Here is a 21,416-nt window from a genome sequence, read left to right on the forward strand (position 1 = left end):
TTTCTCTATATTATTACATAGGGAACAGCAGTTGACATACATGTCAACATCACAGTCCTTGAAGGGCCAGCAATATACTTCCACTTGGACCCTTCTCTGTTTTCTGGATGAGGTCTGCACCTACCCCAATCTGGATTGCGTCTGTTGTTATAATACTTTCTGCAGGGATGTTTTAAGTTCAAGTTCTTTATTATGTCATTTATGCTCTCCTCACATTTCCCATCCCACACAAATTCTGTATCTTTGTTCATCAGTTTTGAAAGTGTTTCAACCTTCACAGCATAGTTTTGTATGACTATGGAATGCAATTCACACATGCCCAAAAACAATGATAGTTCCTCTTTTTTAGTTAGAGTCAGTGGCTTTGTGACTGCAGTTATCAAAGATAACTTGCAGTTATCAAAGATGGTTTTGGTGGAGCACCAAGTTAATCAATGAGGTGTCCTAGGTACTCCATAGTTCCTTTGAAAAATGTACACTTGTTTTTCTGTCAAGTCAGAAGACCGCAAGTCCTTTGCACTACTTTCTTTAGTACAAATGTTTGTTCTTCATTTGTTTGCTGTGAATTAATATGTCATACTGAAATGTCCTTGCACCCTCTATGCCAGCAAGAAGTTGATTCATTACATACTGGAAGACAGCAGATGCAGAACATAACCCGAACTGTAATCTGTAAACCTGGTGGGCCCCTTTGGGAATGATGAGCGCTGTACAATCCAACTGAATCTGATGATAGGCAGCAATAAAATAGAGTGTTGTAAAGATTTTAGCTTGGTCCAATGGCATTACTGTTTTTTTTCTTTTTTTTTGTCCTCATATTCATCACCCCTGCTTTGGTTAAGTAGGAAAGGCATTGGCACGACAAACGCCAACATGCCACCAAGTACATAGTCCAAACCTCAGTAGATCATCCCCTCTAATCTACTGATTATACTTTCTCGTACGGGTGTCATTGATCAAAAGTTATCACTTTCAATCATAGCCAAAGCAGCACCTCCAGAGAGCGAGGGGGAGATCTTAATCATTGGACTTTAAAAATTTAAAAGTATAAAGAGCTTATATGACAAAGAAATAATATGTTATTGATACGCATTTTCCCAATATAACCAAAAATTATCTTTTCTAGACAGGGGGCCCCGTTGTTCCAGTGTACAGATTCGATTTACAGCTATCTGCCAATCCAACACACGAGGAGGAAGAGGATCAATCCATTTACGACAAATTTCTCGCCTAGCTAGAATAATTAATATGAACAGCAAATGCTCCTGCTGAACTGACAATTTCTGATAGTTTGTATCTTGTTCCCACACCCCAAACACCACTAATGCTGAATTTACAACTAAGTTTACATTAAAGATTACTTTAAAAATACTCTCTATGTCCCCCCAATAATCCAACAACTTTCCGCAGTGCCAAAACATATGGATATCATCCGCCTTATCATCCCCGCACCTTGGACAATTTTTCTGAGTTTTCCCAATAGCTGTAATGGCATTACTGTTTTGTTTATTAGAGGCAAAGGCTGACAATCTGCTGCAACGTAGTGGTTAAGTTAGTGAAGCTCATTACACAAGCAATTTGTGATATTTTCTTTTTTGCAATGACAATTGGTGATAGCCATTCTGATGCATTAGTTGGTCAATTATTTCACTGGCACACCAATCTTCTAGTAAGGCCTTTACCTCTGTGTGGACTGACAAGAGTATATTCCTGACACATTTGACAGGTTGTGAGTTTGCTTTTATGATTGTTTCATGTTTGAAATCCTTTAGGCATCCTAGCTTTTCAACGAATACCCATTTGTAAACTCTCTTCTTGAACACTGAACACATAAGGAGGTTGACATGGATTTATTATAGATCTCAATTTCTTTTGCTCCAGCCATCTAAGAATGTTAAAATTACAATACAACATGAAGATGTTGTAAAGACACCCTTCTCCTTGAATGGTAATTCTGCTTTAAATACTCCTTCTAAGTTGATTTTGTGGCCCCTATAGGCCCCTGGAATGATCCTACTGACATCTAGTGCATTCCAAATTATTATAGGTGTCCTTTAATAGTATAGAAATTCTTGATCCAGTGTCAATAAGCATTTCTACATTCTCTCCGTTCACTTGAACACTGTATTAGATTCAGTCCTTTTTCCTTATTGATGATAACCACAAGTAACACCAACTTTTTCCATTAGTTCAGTCTCATCAGAATCTTCCCTAATTCTGATTCTTTCACCGTGAAAAATTTGATGTGTGTGGTTTTGCACACTTTATGAAAATGTCCAGTTTTACCACACCTGTTGCATATTTTGCCTAACATAGGACATTCCTTATTGGATGCCAAGTGTATATCGGATCCACAATAATAACATGCATGTTTGTTTTTGCGAAAGTTTGAATTACTTCTCTTACTACTTCTGCTTGACTTTTTTTTTAAGCTGCTCCTTCTTTATGAATCAAACTGACATCTGCATGATGGCTGTCGGGTTTGTGCAACAATTTTACATCTTTGGTAGAGCTTTCAATTCTTTTTATAGTGAAGATCACCTTTTCTAGGTTGGGCTTTCAATGACAAAAGTTTTTCTTGCGCCTTCAGACATATGGTACGCCATACCACCTGGTCTTTAATCATCTCATCCATGTCCCTAAAGGAGCACATTGTTGCCAGCTTCCTTAGAGTCACAACATATGACTCAATTCATTTGCCAGGTGCCTGATAATGGTTACAGAATCTGTACCTTTCCATTGTGACACTCATTGTTGTATCAAATTAAGTTTCCATTCTAATTTTAGCTTGAATGAATACATCCCATTCTTGATGCTCCTCCTCTTTCGCAACGCGGGTTATGTGATCAAAAAAACATTGCACTTCTGTCCCCAAACAATTATACATCATTGTTTTCTGGAAGGGTTGTAATTAGTTCCATCTATAGCTCCTTAGTGTTTTCCAAAGCTTCTGACCCTCTGGGTCTTGCTTTCAGCAAGTGGTCCTGGTATTTCTAGAAAGGTGCTGGGCATAGCCACTGCATTTATTATTCCTGCCATTTTAACTAGAGATGGGTGGTGAACTGTGCTCCACTTGCAGAGTTTGCAGAGCTTTTCCCAATCCGCGTGTCGCTTAGAGCACGGAGTTCCAAAAAAACTCTGCAGTGTGGAGTTGTTTCCTTGTTTCCCCTCATCAACGTTAAGTTGGTGAATACGAGCTAGGAAAATCTTACCCCGGATCACCTCCCAGCGAGATTTCTCAACATGGGCGGTCGTGAATAGTTACTGCTGCTCAAGTTGGGAAACCTTCTGTTCACGTTGAAGCTGCCGCTCAGGTAGAAAAACCACTCAAGCGGCACAAAAGGAGCAGCGCCCTCTTGCGCTGGGCATAGTGCAGTTCATGATGATTTTTCAGCGCAGGACAAACACCCGGCACTAAAAATCAGCAAACGCACTCCACCGCTTGTGGAACTCCACATAGTGTGGCTGAGTTTTTTGGTCACTGGCAAAGTTCAGCTAACTCCGCCCAGACCTAATGTTAAGGAAATTTCACAAGGATTACACAAGTACTATTAATGAAGCAGATCAATTGGATAATATGGCTTTAGTACACACAGCAATATACATTGGATTGTTCAAAATTACTTGTATGAAAATTTGGCTCCCTCTGGTGGTCACAGCAAGTTAATGTTCCTTTGATTTCAGTGTATTTAATGGAATAACCCAGTCACAATACTGTGCTCTTGTTCCTCCCTGGGGTTGGCTGTGGGCGGGGATGAAGGCATTGACGAAGTCGGAGCTAGTAGAGACTGAGTAGCATGAATCAAGACCAGCCATTGTTGTTTCTTAAGCACTTGAGAAGGAATAACTTGGCTGTGCCATTATGTGTTCATTAAGGGGAAATGAAATGTACTCAATGACATGTATAATGTGTGCTTAAATGTATAATTGGAAACAAAGTGAGCGAAAAGTTGTGCGCTGAAGTATACCTATAAGTAGAAATGTAGGACAATTAAATGTAACTCACATGTATGTAGTATTATTCGATGTATGAATGTAATAATAATCTAGTTAAATGATATTTTCATAGTTATTCCCCATTAATAGTATTTATGTGTAATGCATGTATCTCAATGTATTTGAATGTGCACTGAGGTCTATGTTAAGTTGGTTGGAGTTGAGACCTGAAATGTTTTCTATGTTTAACCTCCAACATGTAGGTTTTGCTCTCGCTGTATATTTCTTTATTTGCAGGTGCGTCTGCAGAAGTCTTCAGTTAATGACAAACTTATTGTTAGTTGTAGATAAAGGGGTATGGGAAGGCAGGTTGCAAAGGATGGTGAGTATTAACGAGGAGTTGTAAAGAACTCCCCTCCGAATTCCTGAAGACAAGAACCATCCAGGGTCGTCTTGATGCTTGAAACGAGAGATGAAAGCCTAATGAGAAGTTACCATTCATATTCATGTACGGACTATGGAAAGTTACTGGCAGTGACGTCAACTATCTGAGTTTCGATGGGATAAGAGTGTTCTAGCCCATTAGAAATTCATATTCCCTCTGCCCTTTGAGTATAGCAGACTCTTAGAGACTTAAGGAGGTATAGACCTCTGTTTTACCCTTGCTTTGGCAGATGTGGCTTTATGCTATACACATCTCTTTTACAGGAACTTCTATTGAGGTTTCTGTAGTGCTGACATTTTAGAGTCATTCCCCAATGCTTTAAAATACAGAATTCTTGGATTTCCTATAGCCAGTTAGGGTATTTAGACTTCTATAGATTCAATCGTTAGGCAGGAGAATCAAAGCTTGGATTCTGAGCACCAAATGTTGTTTCCTATCTTTTGTATTGCTGCTACTGAAGTTTTGGTATGTCTCATGTTAGTGCGCTTTAACCTGATTCAACACTTTAACTCATCTTTGGTAAGTCTGAACTTGTATAATATGTTTTTGAGACTCATTTACATAGGTTTGGCTTTGAACTTGTAATAAAATGTTTGCACTTTGATTTCACAACCGAGATTCAACGTGTGACAAAACGGGTTGCCTGTAAATTGATCTGAATGGCTAATGTATTTGTTCTCACCCTTTGGAACTTTCAAAAAGATTCATCAGATTCAGAAAGCTAGTAAGAATGCCAGATGCTGGATCATGCTCCTCTCATCTCGTCACACAGGGAGGAGTCACACTGTTCAGGGAAGCTGATGAGGTAATCAGCAATGACTCACCTGACACTACTGTAGCTGCGGAGTCACAGCAAGCTGTATGAAGGTAAGTGGTGCTGGGAGTCCCATTCTTATCATCTATTTTAATGAGTAGGCGCAAAGCATGCATACACCTTTATTTGTTGCAGGTACATCACAGAATGTATGCTAGCTCTCTCTGGCCCTCCTGCTTGTCCCTACATTCTAAAACCAGTGCATGGCTTCCTGTGCGCACACACACACAAGAGAGGATGGGAACTGCAAGCAAGGCTGAATATAGAGGATAATGTTGAATAACACTTAAAGGACATTACACCACATAATAATAATTCTCCCACGTTTTTTTTCTTTTACACAAATTAAGATTGCTTCTCCTTAAGCAGAATACACCACCATCTCTGAGAATGCAGTTTAGCACTATTTAATATACTACTGCACTACTCCTCTCTGCTGATACTCGGGTTCAAACACTGCAAACCTACTATTGCATACAAAGAGAGCAACAGTGCTATTCCCTTATTAAAAACTAAATACCCAAAATAGCTCCATATTCCTTTTTCCTCTACACTGCAACCCATTTGCTCCCAGCATTTCTCTGCTAATCTCTCTCCAGCCTTTCTGGCAAATTCAGGTTATCTATGTCTCACTGCATAATACTGTTCAAGTCTCTGGTCTCTCATTAGCACCTTCTATCCAAATAGCTATTCACCACATAGGCAGCATTCCTTCTTAAAGCTGGAAATCCATAGTTTCTTTGTAGTGTCTCTAAAACATTTTTCCAACAACTACACTTTTCATAAGTCACAGATACATAACATTAAAACCACTGTGGACTACCTAATAAGGTTTGAATGAGTAGGAAAGTGCAGTTTTTCTGGACTAGTTACCCCCACTTTTTGCCTGATTTCAGTGCTTAGACTTTAGTTGACTAGGATCCTACTAACCAGGAGCCCAATGACTATGCTCTCTCCCCTACTTTTGGCTGCTGTTAAACTTTATACCCCCACAATTGGCATACTGGTGCACCCATGTATGTCCCTAGCAAATGGTACTTAGGTTCCCAGGGCATTGGTACACCAGGGGTCCCCCTTGGGCTGCAGCATGTATTGTGCCACCTATGTGAGCCCATCCAAACTTTGACTGCAGGCCTGCCATTGCAGCCCGCGTGAAATTGTGTATGCACCCTTTCATCACCGAACCTGACCACTGCACTGAGACATTGTAAGTCACCCCTCTGGTAGGCCCTTTAGTTCAAGGGCAGGGTGCATGTCTCTAAGTGTGAGGTTACCCGTGCATGAGCAGAGTGACCCTACAGACCCCAGGCCAATTTCTGGACTCAACTTCTCCTTCCACCGAGGGTGGGCATTGCCATCTGCACCACCAGGGCACCTCCAAGGATGCTGGACTCTGTTCCCTTCCTTTGCAGGTCCTTCATGTCCAGAATCCAACCCTGGGTTCCATTGGCCTGGTCCACGGGTCATGACAGCAGCTGGACAATCCGAGGCATCCACCGACTTCAGAGAAAGTTCCTTCTCCCTCTGCACCCGGATCTCTGGTGTAGGTACTCCCTTCTTCTGGGTATCCTGGGGCAGGGGTGCTCTCCATCCATTCTTTTCTCTGCTGGTTTCTTCGGGGTCAACTGGGAAGGGCCCTGAATTTCAAATACTCCAACCACGACTCTCTGAGTTAGCCTATGGGAAAACTGGGTGGGTACCTACCTTGCACCTGGTTGCTGGGGATGCTTACTGTAATTACTTCTGGTGTTTCCAACTGCCCCCAGCTCCTAGCGTTTAAGTTTTTTGGTAGATGGTTTGGCCCTCACATAGGGCCCTGTGTATTTTTATGCTATTTCTGCTGGTTATTTTGTGTATATATGGTGTGTAGATATCCCCAAAGGGAGATATACCAATGCTAGTCTAGTAGTAGTGCTGTAATAAATGTATTTTTATAACACTTGTGTGGTTCTTTCTTGTGAGTGGGTTACTGTCTGACTACTTTGGTATTGCAAGTGCTTTACATTCCTTCTGGATAAGCTTCAGCTGCTCACCTCAGCTACCCGTAGAGAGCTTCTGCTATCTGGATGCCTATTCTCTATCACTAAGGATTGCCTGGGCTCAGTCTAGGGTGCCACACCATAGGTGTATACCTTAAACTGAGCCAGCCTCCTACAATATGCACACCAGAATCTGGAATATAAAATGATGTTGCTAAACAACTTCACAGCATTCCATCTGTGTATTGCCTCTATGGAATCCATGGTAACATAACTGTCCTCCTTTACAGAACAACTTCTCCACTTCTGTTCTTCACTGTGAGTCTTCTTCCTGCAGGCACAGATAGCAGTCACTAAGAATCTATGCTATTCTCTTTAACGTTGGCATAGCTGTTTCTGTGAGACTGCCAGATGATTGGGCACTAGTGTGATATTTCTATTTTTTGTGTCCAACTTGTTTTTATTGTAGTTTCAGTTCTATTAGTTGTTTCACTGCCTTTAAATATATAAAAGCTGAGGTACTAATGTTGCCAGATCAGCCGTTACATCTTCTTTGATTCTCACAATGTCATATTTTGACTCTTGCGCTAGGCAAGAAAGCTGGTTGAAGGATGACAGTACTTATGTTTGTAGGACACTATGCCAGTCCTACAACAAGCAGCATCAGTCGGCCCAACCCTCCCGGCTCACAAGCAGCACCTCACCATAAACTCAAACAGTAAAAGACGATTTGTGGCAGCCTTTACGCATGGACTCAAGAGTATGACATCTCAGGGAGTGTTGTGGTTAAACAGAGATTACCCCTTTCTCACATGAACAACATGTGACACTCAAACACAGGTATTGAAAAAGATGCAGTAAGGTTTCAATAGGTTTTAATTAGCAAAACTGCAATCTGTGATAAGTTGCATGGGCTGCAATGATTAGGATAATGATCAGTGCAAGAAACAGAATGGTAAAGACAAGAGTCGTTAATACAAAGACCCCCACCATCTTGCAATATCATGAGAAGACATAAAGTATGGGATATGACCTAATACCCTAATAATGTGAACCTAACCTCTAACCTAAAAGAGAGATAGGCATATTAAACTTCATCTGCCAATGCCATGTCCATGAGAAGAGCCCCCAACCCTTGTTACCTTCGAATGAGGTCTCTAGCTCAGACTCCGTAGGGACACGAAGACTGGGTCAGCATCAAGGCAACGTGCAGCATCGATAGCAGCGATGGCATCTGGTCAGAATCCCTCTGACTATCTGTTTAAGTGAGGAGTATTTATACAGATCTGCTTGGAACCCTAACGTAGGTCTGTTCCCAAACAATAGATAACAAGACATGCTTGGGACGATAATTTATATAAACAATTTCCTCGAAAGCATGAAGAGAGAAAGTACCTAATGAGAACACCTACAGTTTATCTTTGTCGCTTGATATTGACGCCTTAGCGCGGTGGCACTGATAACGTAAAACTAAAACATGGGCCTAACTAAAAACAATGCAGCCATCTTAAAAGATTTAATTAATTAAATGCGGCAAACCAGAGCAAGCTAAGTAGGGTAAAAGTCACTAGGTGACTGGGGCACGAGTCTGCAAGCCAAAGGCTAAGCTAACTCCTGTATCCCATTAAAACAAACTAGTATTCACTACAACAATAGACACTAGTGGGACCTAGGGAACCTGTACATTTTAAGTATAGAGAACATTGTCTACATCAGCACACTCAACCAAAGCACAGAGAGATATAGACTACAACATGATTCTTTTCAGTATAGGTTCCCACAGTCTTCAACTCTTACCACTTGATTCAAAGGTCTCCCCTACTTTGACTATGTTTAAGACAAAATTGAAGACAATCAGCCAAATAGGTATTAACAACCCCAATAACAATTAAGTTACTTGCTTTTTCTGCCAATTTTCAGGGAATGATTTGCTCAAACATGTTCTCTCTATGCTTTACAACGAAGGTCACAAACTTGCTAACAACATAAAAATTTAACAGTGCCATGTTAGACCTGCTATCTTTAGTGTGGTCTTCCCCCAAACATTTTGCCTTCACCCCTTCTGTTTTCTGAATTCGTTTTTGTTGGCACTTGGTCTCTATCATTTTACCACTGCTAACCAGTGCTAAAGGGCTTGTGCTCTCTTTAAAACATGATACTATTGGTTTACACCTGATTGCCATGTTTAACTTAGTTATATGTCCCTATTACATGGTCCTACATGTACCCACGACCTGTAAAGTAAATGCTTCTAGTAGGCCTGCAGCGTTCATTGTGACAGCCACTGAAGCAGCGCTTTAAAACCTGTCTTAGGCATGGCACTGCAGCCTGTAGTGCAGTTTTAAAACTACCAATTTGACCAGGCAAAACAAACATTTTGCCAGATCTAAACCTTTCTTTTTAATACATATAGGGGGTGATTCTGACATTGACGGGCGGCGGAGGCCGCCCGCCAATGTTCCCCCGTCAAAATACCGCTCCGCGGTCACAAGACCGCTGAGGGTATTTTGAGATTTGCCCTGGGCTGGCGGGCGGCCGCCAAAAAGCCGCAAGCCAGCCCAGGGCAAATCTACCTTCCCACGAGGACGCCGGCTCCGAATGGAGCCGGCGTAGTGGGAAGGTGCGACGGGTGCTGTTGCACCCGTCGCGTATTTCAGTGTCTGCAAAGCAGACACTGAAATACCTTGCGGGGCCCTCTTACGGGGGCCCCTGTGGCATGGGCACTGCAGGGGCCCCCAGGGGCCCCGCGGCACCCCCTACCGCCATCCTGTTCCTGGCGGGAGACCCGCCAGGAACAGGATGGCGGTAGGGGGTGTCAGAATCCCCATGGCGCCATGGAGGATTCCCCCGAGCAGCGGAAAGTCGGCGGGGGACCGCCGACTTTCCGCTTCTGACCGCGGCTGAACCGCCGCGGTCAGAATGCTCGTGGGACCACCGCCAGCCTGTTGGCGGTGCTCCCGTGGTCGGTGGCCCTGGCGGCCACCGGCCGCCAGGGTCAGAATGACCCCCATAATTCCCTCCTAAAATACAAGCAGTCCACAGGGCAGGGTGCAGCATATTTAAAAATTAGGACTTTTTAACCATGTATTCTCATGTACGCAAAATCATGAAATACTTAAAAACAATATTTTTGGGGAAAGGAAGAACATTTACAGAAAGAAACTAAATAAAAACAGAAATAAGGAAGAATAAATAGCGTGGGAACACAAACCAGTGTTTTGTGTGGCTTCATTAAAGAAAGAAAGAAAAGATCAGGTAATAAATGTATGCAAATTGCCTAGAATGTGTCAGTGATATGTAACAACAAAGACATCCAAAACTGATTGTACGATTACCAGTCCAAAACAGTCATTCTGGGTGTCTGCAAACTCAAGGGTCTTTTAAGACATTCAAGTGCCTTCACTTTATGAGTAGGAGAATGAGCAAACACCAGAGCTGAGATCCACTCGTGGGATCCTGCCGATACCCACTCTCTCTTTACATGGGTAATAGTGGAGGGCCAAGTCTTCTCAAATTAGTAGAGATGGACATGGACCAATGCTGACAGACATTCCATGGCATAGACCGACTACACTTGCCCCAGCCACATGTTAATAGAGGGTAATGCAGAAAGTTTCTATAATTGCACTATTTATGCTACTTTGAGCATCTAATGAGAGATGAGATATCAATTATCTAGTTAGCAAAATAGGGGGATAAGCCCAAAAAGGCTCTTAGGCAGCCAAGGAGGCACACCAAGGGGCAAAAAGGGAGAGTGATATGTGTTATCTGTTATATAGGAGTTAAAATCTCCAGCCAAAAGGTTTGGATGTGCGAGCATGACCACCAGCTACTGAGCAGCATGCCTCATTCCCCACAGCCCTTTCATCAGGTGTCTGCACTACCAAAACATAGGATGTTGTCAATCAATCAATTAATCTGTATTCCTAGTGCACTGATTGACACCCGGGTGGGAATCCAGGCACTGGGCTTCTGCATTGGTCAAAAAGCCAGGTTTTGAGCCCCTTTCTGAAGTGGGTTAGGAGGGAGAGGTGCGCAGGTGGAGGGAGAGGGTGTTCCAGGACTTGGCGCCTAAGTAGGAGAAAGAGCGACCTCTTGTGCAGCAGCATCTAGTTTGTGGTACCTGTGCAAAAGGTTGGTGAGGGGAGTGGAGGTTTCTGGGCGGTCAGTGGAATCTCAGGCGGTGGTTCAGGTAGGTGAGTCCTAGGTCATGGAGGGACTTGTAGGCGTTGGTTAGGAGCTTGAATTGACATCTTTCCTTGATCGGGAGCCAGTGGAGGTCTCTCAGGTGCTGGGAGATGTAGGTCCTTTTGGGCAGGTTGAGGATCAGTCTTGCTGGACCATCTGGAGTCTTTTCAGGAGTACAATGTTAGTACCCGCATGAGTGCATTGCCGTAGTCCAGTCTGCTTGTGATGACAGCTTGCGTCACTGTTTTTCTTATGCTGACCGGGAGTCACTTGAAGACTTTGTGGAGCTGGCGGAGGGTGTGGAAGCAGGATGTGGTGACTGTGTTGATCTGTCATTTCATGGAGAATTCGCTGACCAGAATGATAATAAGATTTCAGGCGTTATCTTTGGGTGTAGGAGTGCGGCTGAGTTCTGCTGTCCACCAGGTGTCGGCCCAGATGGAGGTGTGTCTTCAGTTTTGACAGTGTTGACCTTCAGGCAGTGGTTCTTCATCCTTTTGGAGACACTCTTCATGCACTTGTGGAAGTTGATTTTCATAGTGGTGGGGTCTGCTGAGAGCGAGACGATAAGTTATGTCTCGTCGGCATAGCAGACTATGTTGACAATGTCTGTGAGAGGTGTCATGTAGATGATGAAGAGAGTGGGACTGACAGAGAAGCCTTGAGGGACGCCACAGATGGTGTGTTTGAATTGCGAAGTGAATGGACAGAGCCAGGTTCTCTGGGTGCGCACTGAGAGAAAGGATACAATCCATTTGAGCATGTTGTCTGCGATTCTGATATGTCCTAGTCGGTGGATAAGTGTGCAGTGGGAGACGGTGTTGAAGGCTGCGGAGAGCTCCAGCAGGGTTACGGTGGCTGATTCTCCTTTGTCACATAGGGGACGAATGTCATCTGTAGCAGCGATGAGGGCTGTCTTGATGCTGTGGTTCGCTCTGAAACCAGATTGTGTGGGATCCAGCAGGTTGTTTCTTTCCAGGTACTCTGTGAATTGGAGATTGCTGGTCTTCTCCAGGATTTGGCTGGGAACGGAAGCAGAGTGATGGGAAGGTAGTTCTGTAGTTCGTTGAAGTCTGCTGATACCTTTTAGAGGAGAGGTCTTACATTTGAACATTTCCAGGCCTTCAGGAAGGTGGCTGTGGTGCTGGAGGTGTTGAAGATGGTGGTAAGCTGAAGGCTGAATATGTGGCTTGCTAAGCTGAGGGCAGGGGGTCGGTGGGTGCTCCTGGGTAAATGGAGTTCATGAGGGTGTTAGTGTTCGGTGCGGTGAGAAGCTCCCATGTGGTGAGCGGGTGGATGGTGGCCATGTTGGGTGTGGTTTCGGGGCGGTCAGCAGGAAGGGAGTTAAAGTTTCTGTAGATGGTCTCAATCTTGTTGTGGAAATAATTGGTGAGGGCATCACAAAGTTCCTGAGAGGATGAACGGAGTTTTCTGTGGCTAGCTGGTGGGTGAACTCATTGACTATAGCAAAGAGTTTTTTGGTGTGGTTGGCTCTGGTTTTGATCTGGCATCTCAGGGCCTCCTTTGTGGTGGCTTTGAACTTGTGCTAGTAGTTGTTGAGGGCCATTTTGAAGGCAGCCCAGTCTATGTTGTTTCTGGTGGTCCGCCACTTTCTTTCCAGTTGTTTGCGTATGCATTTCGTCGTGCTGAGTTCTGGGGTGTACCAACTGGCCTGTCTATTAGGCCTATGAGGTCTGGACTGTTTGGTGAGTGCAACTTAGTCAGTGGCACAGGTGATCCAGGCGTTGAATTTTTCTACTGCCAGGTTCAGGTCTGCAGTGTCGATGGTAGGGTGGTGCTGAGGGCGTGTTCCCAGTTGTGTTGGGTGACCTTAGCCCAGCTGCGGACATAAAAATGGGGTCTAACGTGTGCCCTGGTTTGTGCATGGGGTCTGTGAGCGGTTGTTTGAGTTCTCCCAGAAAGCAGTAGTGTTCAGACTTGATGGCGAGATGGGTAATGAATTCAGCAAAGGCATCACTGATGCAAGAGAAGGTTTCTGGGGGTCTGTATGTGAGTGTGCCTTTGATAGTTGTGTTGTAATTGGGCGAGTGTGCAGTTGATAGTAGTGTAGTCATTGGGGCAGAGCCAGAAGTTCATGTGTTCCATGAACGTTGTGGTCTTGTCTTCTGTGTTGAAGCAGCTGATGGATTCTTTGTGGATGATAGCGATGCCACCTCCGTGTTTGTTGGTGCTGTTGCGGTGCTTCATCTTGTAGCCAATGCGTATGGCTGTGGCAATACCCAGGGAGGAAGAGGGGGTGAGCCAGGTCTCTGTAATGAAGGCTATGTCAGATGCAAGGGTGGAGATGGTGCCCCAGATTTCCGTGGCATGTTTGCAAAATGATCTGGCATTCATTAGTATGCAGCTTAGTTGTTCCAGGTATGGGTTGGCTGGCTGGCAAGGCGTGGTTCGCTGGAGTGACGGTCGATCTTGGAGCGGCGGTAAAGCGGCACCGGATAGGGATGAAATGTCCTGTTGTGGCACGAGGAGATGCAAGGTAGCAGTTGTTGCTTCATCCGAGGTTCAGGGTACTGAGTTCTGTGAGAAATATCCGTTGGGGGTGTGGCAAGCCAGGGTTCCTGGCGCTGGGCATGGTCCAGGTGCAGATGAGCTTAACTTTGGCACGCTGGTGGCACGCCTGCTGCACATGTCCACTGTGGCCACAGCCTTCATTTTGGAGGGGGCTCAGGTGAATTGGGAAGTGTGGGAGGATGGTGGGAACCGAAAAATGCAGGGGAAAAGTGGTGCGGGTTGAGCAATGCAGTCCTGGCCCCGGGAGACCTTGCAGAGGTCCCTGGAGGCCTTGGATGGCAGAAGGAGCCTGGGCAACAAAAGCCTAGCAGTGCCTGGCTAGTGAGGTAGCAGGGGGGAGCTAGCGGTGGCCTGCTCACTCAGGCCAAGCTCACTCAGGCCAAGTGGGGGTGAGGAACAATCTGGTTAACAATTTAAATGCACTAGCTCTGTGCTGTAAGCACATGGAAGACCCTGCAATTCTCCTTCATATTGCCCTCCAATCATTGTCAGAGAAGTCTATACTCAGACCCCGCTTCCACTGTGTAATGTAGGTGAGTTTTTAATGGGGCACGAGGTGCATAATATATTTGTATAGCCAGGAGCTACACTTCCGTCCACGTTGGTACTGAAAAGGGGCTTTAAGTGAGTGTCATCTCTATTCATCAGTTGTCACTGTAGTCTCCCTGCCACCCAATGAAACTCTTGTGTAAGAAGATAGGGCCTAATTTAGAGTTTGGCAAAGGGGGTTACTCCATCACAAACGTGACGGATATCCTGTCCGCTCTATTAAGATTCCATTATTTCCTATGGAAATTGTATTACGGCGGATAGGAAATCCATCACATTTGTGAAGGAGTAACCCGTCTGTCAAACTCTAAATCAGGTTTATAATCACCAGTTTAATTATGACCCACTTTTCCATTAAGGTTTCCTGTGTGCGAACATCTCCATCTACAAAAAAGTATTTAGCAGAAGGGGATTTCCAGCATTTCAGGTAGTAAAGTTTGGATCAGCGACCCCCTTGAAATCTGTGCTGTGGATTATAGGCGTCAATGGAAAGGGATATTTGGGATAATTCAATATTCAAGCAATGTTGTTGTGTTTAAAAGTGGGCTTGTCTGTTTCAGGTTCGATTAGGTGGTAGCCATAGAATATATTTAAGCGGAATGTCCTGGTAATGAGAAACTCCTAAATTTGTCACTACTGAAAGGTCTGTTTCACCCTTTAGGTAACATTGGGTTGCCTTATTACATTTAATAAGTGCCAACGTTTGATGGGGAGCAGATACGACAGTCAGGAAACAGTTGTGGTTTTCCATTAAATTATTAGACATAAAAAAGGCTTATACAATCTAGAGTGCTTGGTTGCTTACCTTCTGTAAAGCACTCCTGTGGTCCTTCCTCCTCCTGGTGTTCAGCCCCATCATCCTTCTCTTCCTCCACAGGAGGTTTATAATCTGCAGTGCTGGCGATGGACGAATCACCATCATGTATTTTTTTCTATGGTTATACAAGAAAACCCAAATTACACATTGTACATTATAATAAACATGTATCTGCAGGTCACTGAGTACCAAGCTATGTATATAAATATGAAAGGTGTTTTAAAAGGCCTATTCCCATCTCCTCTACCACCTCAAAGTTCTGGTGCAGCACCTTCCCCCCTGGCCCCTGTCAAGTGGTATTCGATCATTTCCCTCTGCTCCCTCATTTGGTGCTCTGCAATTTGTCCTCATCCATCAGGACCTCCAGTAGTCACCCCAGCCCTGTTGTCCCCAGGAAGTATATATATATTTGTTTGCTTTTTGATGGTCCAGTTTTTCTACTTTCATAGCCGGTCTGGCTTATTTTTTTAGGTTTGAGGCTTTTCTTAAGGAGGTTTATATTAATTGAACACCTACAATGCATGACCGAAGACTGATTTTTTTTTTTCTTTCTCTGGTTGTCACTCCAATATGGAGAACAAATCTAGCACAATTCAGCATTAAACCCACCAAAGGAGTTTACTGAGAATCGCTTTAAGAAAACCCTGCACATCTAGGGGATTTATAAATGCCTTAGCATAGCCATGACAAATGTTATTCACATTATTGTGCCTTGCCAATGGTTTTTCAAAGCAAAGCAAGACGTCTTGTATTTCAGGCTGTTGTGACATACCCTTAATAAAACACACAATAGTCATGAGAGTACGTCTAAACATGACTCTAATACCATTCCAACAAGATATTAACTCTTATAAGCTCATTTTAGGAGACATCCATTAATGGTTATTGAATAGTGAATATCTCACCCTCTGTTCCGCTCTAAGGATTTGATACCAAAGCCATAAAAAAAGGGACCGTGGGGCAATAGACAGTTGACACCCTCTTTCCATAGGCCATATAATGATTGGAAAGTGGATGAAAGTGATTAATAATTTGGACGGCATTTAAGAGGAAGGTCAAACCTTTTTAGCATAAATGCCAAAAAAACAAGGACAGTAATACTCAGTAAGTACTAAGGGCCTCATTACGACCCTGGCGGTCGGTGTACCGCCAGTGTATTATGACTGTGGCGCATTAGCCACGGTTATACCGCCGGCCCCCGCAACTTACCACCAGGCTTTCGCCAGGTGGTCATAATCCCCAGGGCGGAGGTGCAAGCATTGCTGCCCTGGGGATTATGAGTCCCCACCGCCAGCCTGCCATGGCGGTAAACACCGCCATGAAAAGGATGGCAGTAAGGGGGACTTGGGGTGCCCCTGGGGGCCCTGCACTGCCTATGCAGTGAAATGCGCAACGGGTGCTGCTGCACTAGCTGCACATCAAAATAGCAGCCGGCTCTATTATGAGCAGGCTGCAATGTTGATGTGACTTTTCCGCTGGGCCACCGGACGGAAACGCTGGTTCCGTCCGCTGGCCCAGCAGAAAAGTCATAATAGGAAGCTACCAATACCACCAGCACTGTCAGAATAGTGGCGCCCGCAGCTTCGGCGGTCTTTCTATAAGACCGCTGAAGTTGTAATGAGGGCCTAAGTCTGGAATTGGTTGCAGATCGGTTGGCTTTTCTAATGCCTGTTTTATTTGGAAATTATTTTTGTAAAACTTTATTACACAAACCATCCCAAGACAACTGTCCTTTCAGGTGCACATGCATGACCAACCATCTTGGAATGGTTTTTGTAATGTTTAAAAAAGCATACTTGTCTGTCTCCATTCATATGCACAGAGGTGGAGCCATCTTGTAATAGTTTTTTGGTATACTTTAGAGAAGAAAAAATACATTTGACGATGGATGTGTGCGTGCTTATAAGCAAACATGGCCCGCCAGTTTTGAATGGTAAAAACTGTTACAAAAAGCACAGTAATTGTAAAAATAACAAAAAGTATTTAAAATGGCTGCCCATGTATGTGCATGCTTGCTCATGTGCATGCATTAGCAGCAGTTAGGACTGAGTGCCACGTACTTGTAGCACAAAAACCCAACTCTATCACAGGCAATGTGTACCCACTCACTCCACACCCTTGTCAGATATAAAGGGTTGACTTTGGTGAACTACAACAGTGGGTTACAGCCCAATTGAGAAGATGGGCACTGATGGGGGTTGCACACAATACATCAACGTGCTCCTGTGAACTCAGACACAATATGCCTGGAGCTGAAGCTGTTGGCAACAAAGCTCTGCATTTAAAGTGAAAGGCATTCAGGTAGGGCCCTACCCTTTCTTTCACATGCACCACCACATCTGACACCAATTAGTAATCATGAAAAGGCCTATGAACGGCATAGCTACAGAAGGGTGCGATCAGCTACTTCTTCAGTATGAGAGATAATCTGCTAAGGTTACTCCTGTTAGACCAGATGTGCTTCTGCTTTCTTGTCTTGACTTTTAAATATTTAGCCTTTGCATTAACCTGGTTACAATTCCTGCCTTATGGCTCTTGTTCCATATGGACAGGTCCCTTTGTTCCTGTTGTTTCTTTGTACCCTTCTCACACTCCCTCCCATTTTGACTCACTCACTCCTGATTTTAGTGACGTTAATAATGGGGACAGCTCCTGCTATCCAGTGGCGACTGCCTCCAGTTGAAAATGGTAGGACAAATATTGTGACCTTAATTACAGGCCCTGAGAGAAACCACCACAGCTCTAAATTGTGTCACACTGCCAGTAAATTGGTAAAAAAAAAAAGAACAGTTTTAAGTAAATTAGAAATAGTGTACTTACCCACTCCCTCGTGTTCCTCCCAGTCCTGTGGTCTGTGACTCAAAGACAACGCAGGATCTCTGAGTCAATTCCTCTAACCAATCCAGACACTGCTCTCATGCTGCTGATGATATCAACCAGCAGGAGAGAAGCACTAGGATTGATTTGAGTGGCCTGGCCGTCCCAAGAAAGCCAGCGAAAGTGACATGAGCACTTTAAATTGGAGTAACAGCCACCATTCCTTCCTGCTTCTACTAGTCAGCACAATGGCCCTGCCACTCTGCTCAGGCAGGCCGCATTGCAAAATAAAATGGTAATAAAATCATTTTATAATCATTTTATTTTTCATGTTTGCTGAGGTTGCAAGGTGGGTGCTTCTCCGCCCGAATGGAAGAACTGGCGCTGCCTCTAACTCACCCAACTCACTTACTAGTGTCAGACGGATTAATCAGCATTTCTCTGAAGTTGCTTCTCGGGATTAAGATTATCAGCAGCAGTGCGTCCGGATCAGGTAGATGACTGAGACAGTCTGGTGGTAGTATGGGACTGACTTATTTTCAGAACATAAAGTCACATTTAACATCAGGGTACAATTTATTGGTTATTCCAGCTCAAACGTGACCACCCAAACTTACCATGCACACTCTAGGATAGCCATTACTCAATCGTTTTAAACACTTATATAAATGGTCAACACGTGTAGTGCTCTCAAAGGATGCACTTCAATGGAAGTGACATCGAGGGCACAGTAAGAGCTGCCACACCCTCACAAATCATTTTTAATAATTAGATTTTTTTTTAAACCCACTGGTGCACTATTCCTTGGTGCTGAACGGCACTATTTTCTTTATGGATGACATAGGGGGTCATTACAACATTGGCGGTAAAAGCCGCTTACCGCCGTGCAGAAGACCGCCAACACACCGCCGCGGAATTCTGCCACAGCTATTACGACCCACATCCCGAAATCCGACAAAATTCAGACACCCACACAAGTCCGCCACACCAAAGGTCAGTGATAAACTGGCGAAAACAAAACCTCCAATGTCACACCAACAGAAATACGCCCATGCTATCACGACCCACGAATCCACGCGGTGGTCTTTCAACCGCGGTATTCCATTGGCAGTACACACCGCCGCGCTCAAAATACACACCCTCTTACAAAACACAGCCACATTGGACAATTCGAAATACACACACATGATACACATACACACACCAGTCCCACACACCCAATACAATATAAAACACACACCCACATCACCCACAAACCCCTACGACCAAAAATTCAGAAAGATGGCCAGAGAGAGACACCACCATCCACAAACTAGCAGCCACAGGCACACAACACCATCACCCACACTACTTCCACGCACAAAACACCACACATCACTACATATCACCACACTTATCACCACCCCACACATCACCTACACCACCCCATGGCACGGCAAAGACACCCCAGGTTCTCTGAGGAGGAGCTCAGGGTCATGGTGGAGGAAATCGTACGGGTAGAGCCACAGCTATTTGGATCACAGGTGCAGCACACCTCCATAGCTAGGAAGATGGAGCTATGGTGAAGAATTGTCGACACGGTCAACGCATTGGGACAGCACCCAAGAAATCGGGACGACATCAAGAAGAGGTGGAACGACCTACGGGGGAAGGTGCGTTCCGTGGTATCAAGACACAACATCGCGGTACAGCGGACTGGCGGAGGACACCCACCTCCTCCCCCACAACTAACAACATGGGAGGAGCAGGTCTTGACTATTCTGCATCCTGAGGGCCTCGCAGGAGTCGGTGGAGGAATGGACTCTGGTAAGTCAAATCTTAACTATCATATCCCCCACCCTACCTGCATGCTATCACAGACCCCCACCCTCGCCCCCTCCCCTATCACTCCAACTCCTCACAAATGTACTAATAACACAAACCACCCATCCCAACACCAAGCCCTGCATGACACAACAAAGCAGCGACACCCATCACTAAAGCATGCCCACTGCACATACCCATAACACCCCCCTCAACCATCATCACACAAGCCCCCACACAGGAATGCTAGCACTGGGGTACATGCTCACCCACCCATTGCACACCATGACACACACAGATGCAATAATCATGCTTTTATACCCCTGCAGGACCACCAGACAGGAGGGTCCAGACATCTCCACCCCACCCACAGAAGAGGCCCACAGTGATGACAGCAGCTCTGTCCAACTGGATCCAGATGACCAGCCCGGACCATTGTGGGCCTCGGGACAGGCGGTTCCCCACACCCAGTCACAGGCAACCACAGACCTTCCACCCTCTGGTAACACCAGCACAGCACCCACCCAGCGGGCCCATACCTCCGTCCCCAGGACACGTCAATCAGCTGTGTGTCCACCACTACAGGGAACCCAGGCTAACCCATCACTCCAACAACAACAGGGACCTGGGGGCAGTGGTAGTGGACACACGGTCCAGGGGACGGAGGCACAGGAACACAGGGGAACTGGGAGGGCTGCCGTGCAACATGGGGTGGACAGGCCTAGGGAACCCACTCTCCACGAGGCCCTCTCCTCCATCATGGGAGCATACCACCACTCCCAGGAGATGATGGCAACGGTACTGGCCAAGTTTCAGGAGACCCAGCGGCTGCAGGAGGAACAGTATTTGGGGTTCAGGGAGGAACTCAGAACCATCAGCTCCAACCTGGGCACCATCGTAGGGGTGCTGAAGGAGATACTTAACACCAGGAGGGACACTGTGGCACTACAAGGGGCCCCTGACACTAGCCTGGACGATGAACTGCCCACCACCTCCGCCGGCGCTAGTGGACAGGATGCCCCGCCACAGGACCACCACACCAGCACTCCACCCCCTGCAGACAGAGAACCACCCCGCAAATGGTCCCTGAGATCCAGGAACAAGACAGAGCACGATGCCAAGACCCCCGCCAAGAAATGAGACCACCCTGATTGTCATCCTACTTTCCCACTTTGTAACCCTGTCCATATTGGAACTACCCCAGCTCCACTTCCTATGCCCATATGGGCAATGCACCTGTGAGACTAATAGACTGGACTCTGCCATGGACATTCCTCCACCATCACCCCTCACCATTTTACTACCCCCCTCAAATCTTGAGCACTTAAATAAACACCCTTGAACCACAAAACAATCTGGAGTCAGTCTGTGATTTTGAAAATGTGTATTAGCAATGACAGTGACAAAATGCGTTTTCAAATGTAATGTCAACATACCTATGTCACACATCTCAAGTCCATGAGGAATCTAAGCAGATGACACATGTTGGAAACCACACCTGTGAAACCGTAAGGGAAATGTACAACTCAGTTACCA

The 21,416-nt window shown here is 45.2% G+C and overlaps 1 protein-coding gene across 1 annotated transcript in view; it reads right to left on the reverse strand.

The window, feature by feature from the left end:
• SCN4A (sodium voltage-gated channel alpha subunit 4) overlaps positions 1-21,416 on the reverse strand; it is a 1,135,018-nt gene that overhangs the window by 312,026 nt on the left and 801,576 nt on the right. The window contains exon 18 of the mRNA XM_069238085.1: positions 15,249-15,375. Within this exon, the coding sequence (XP_069094186.1) occupies positions 15,249-15,375 (127 nt within the window). The remainder of the gene's footprint in view (positions 1-15,248; positions 15,376-21,416) is intronic.

The sequence above is a fragment of the Pleurodeles waltl genome, chromosome 6 (assembly GCF_031143425.1).
Source record: "Pleurodeles waltl isolate 20211129_DDA chromosome 6, aPleWal1.hap1.20221129, whole genome shotgun sequence".
In the NCBI taxonomy this organism is placed as follows: Eukaryota; Metazoa; Chordata; class Amphibia; order Caudata; family Salamandridae; genus Pleurodeles; species Pleurodeles waltl.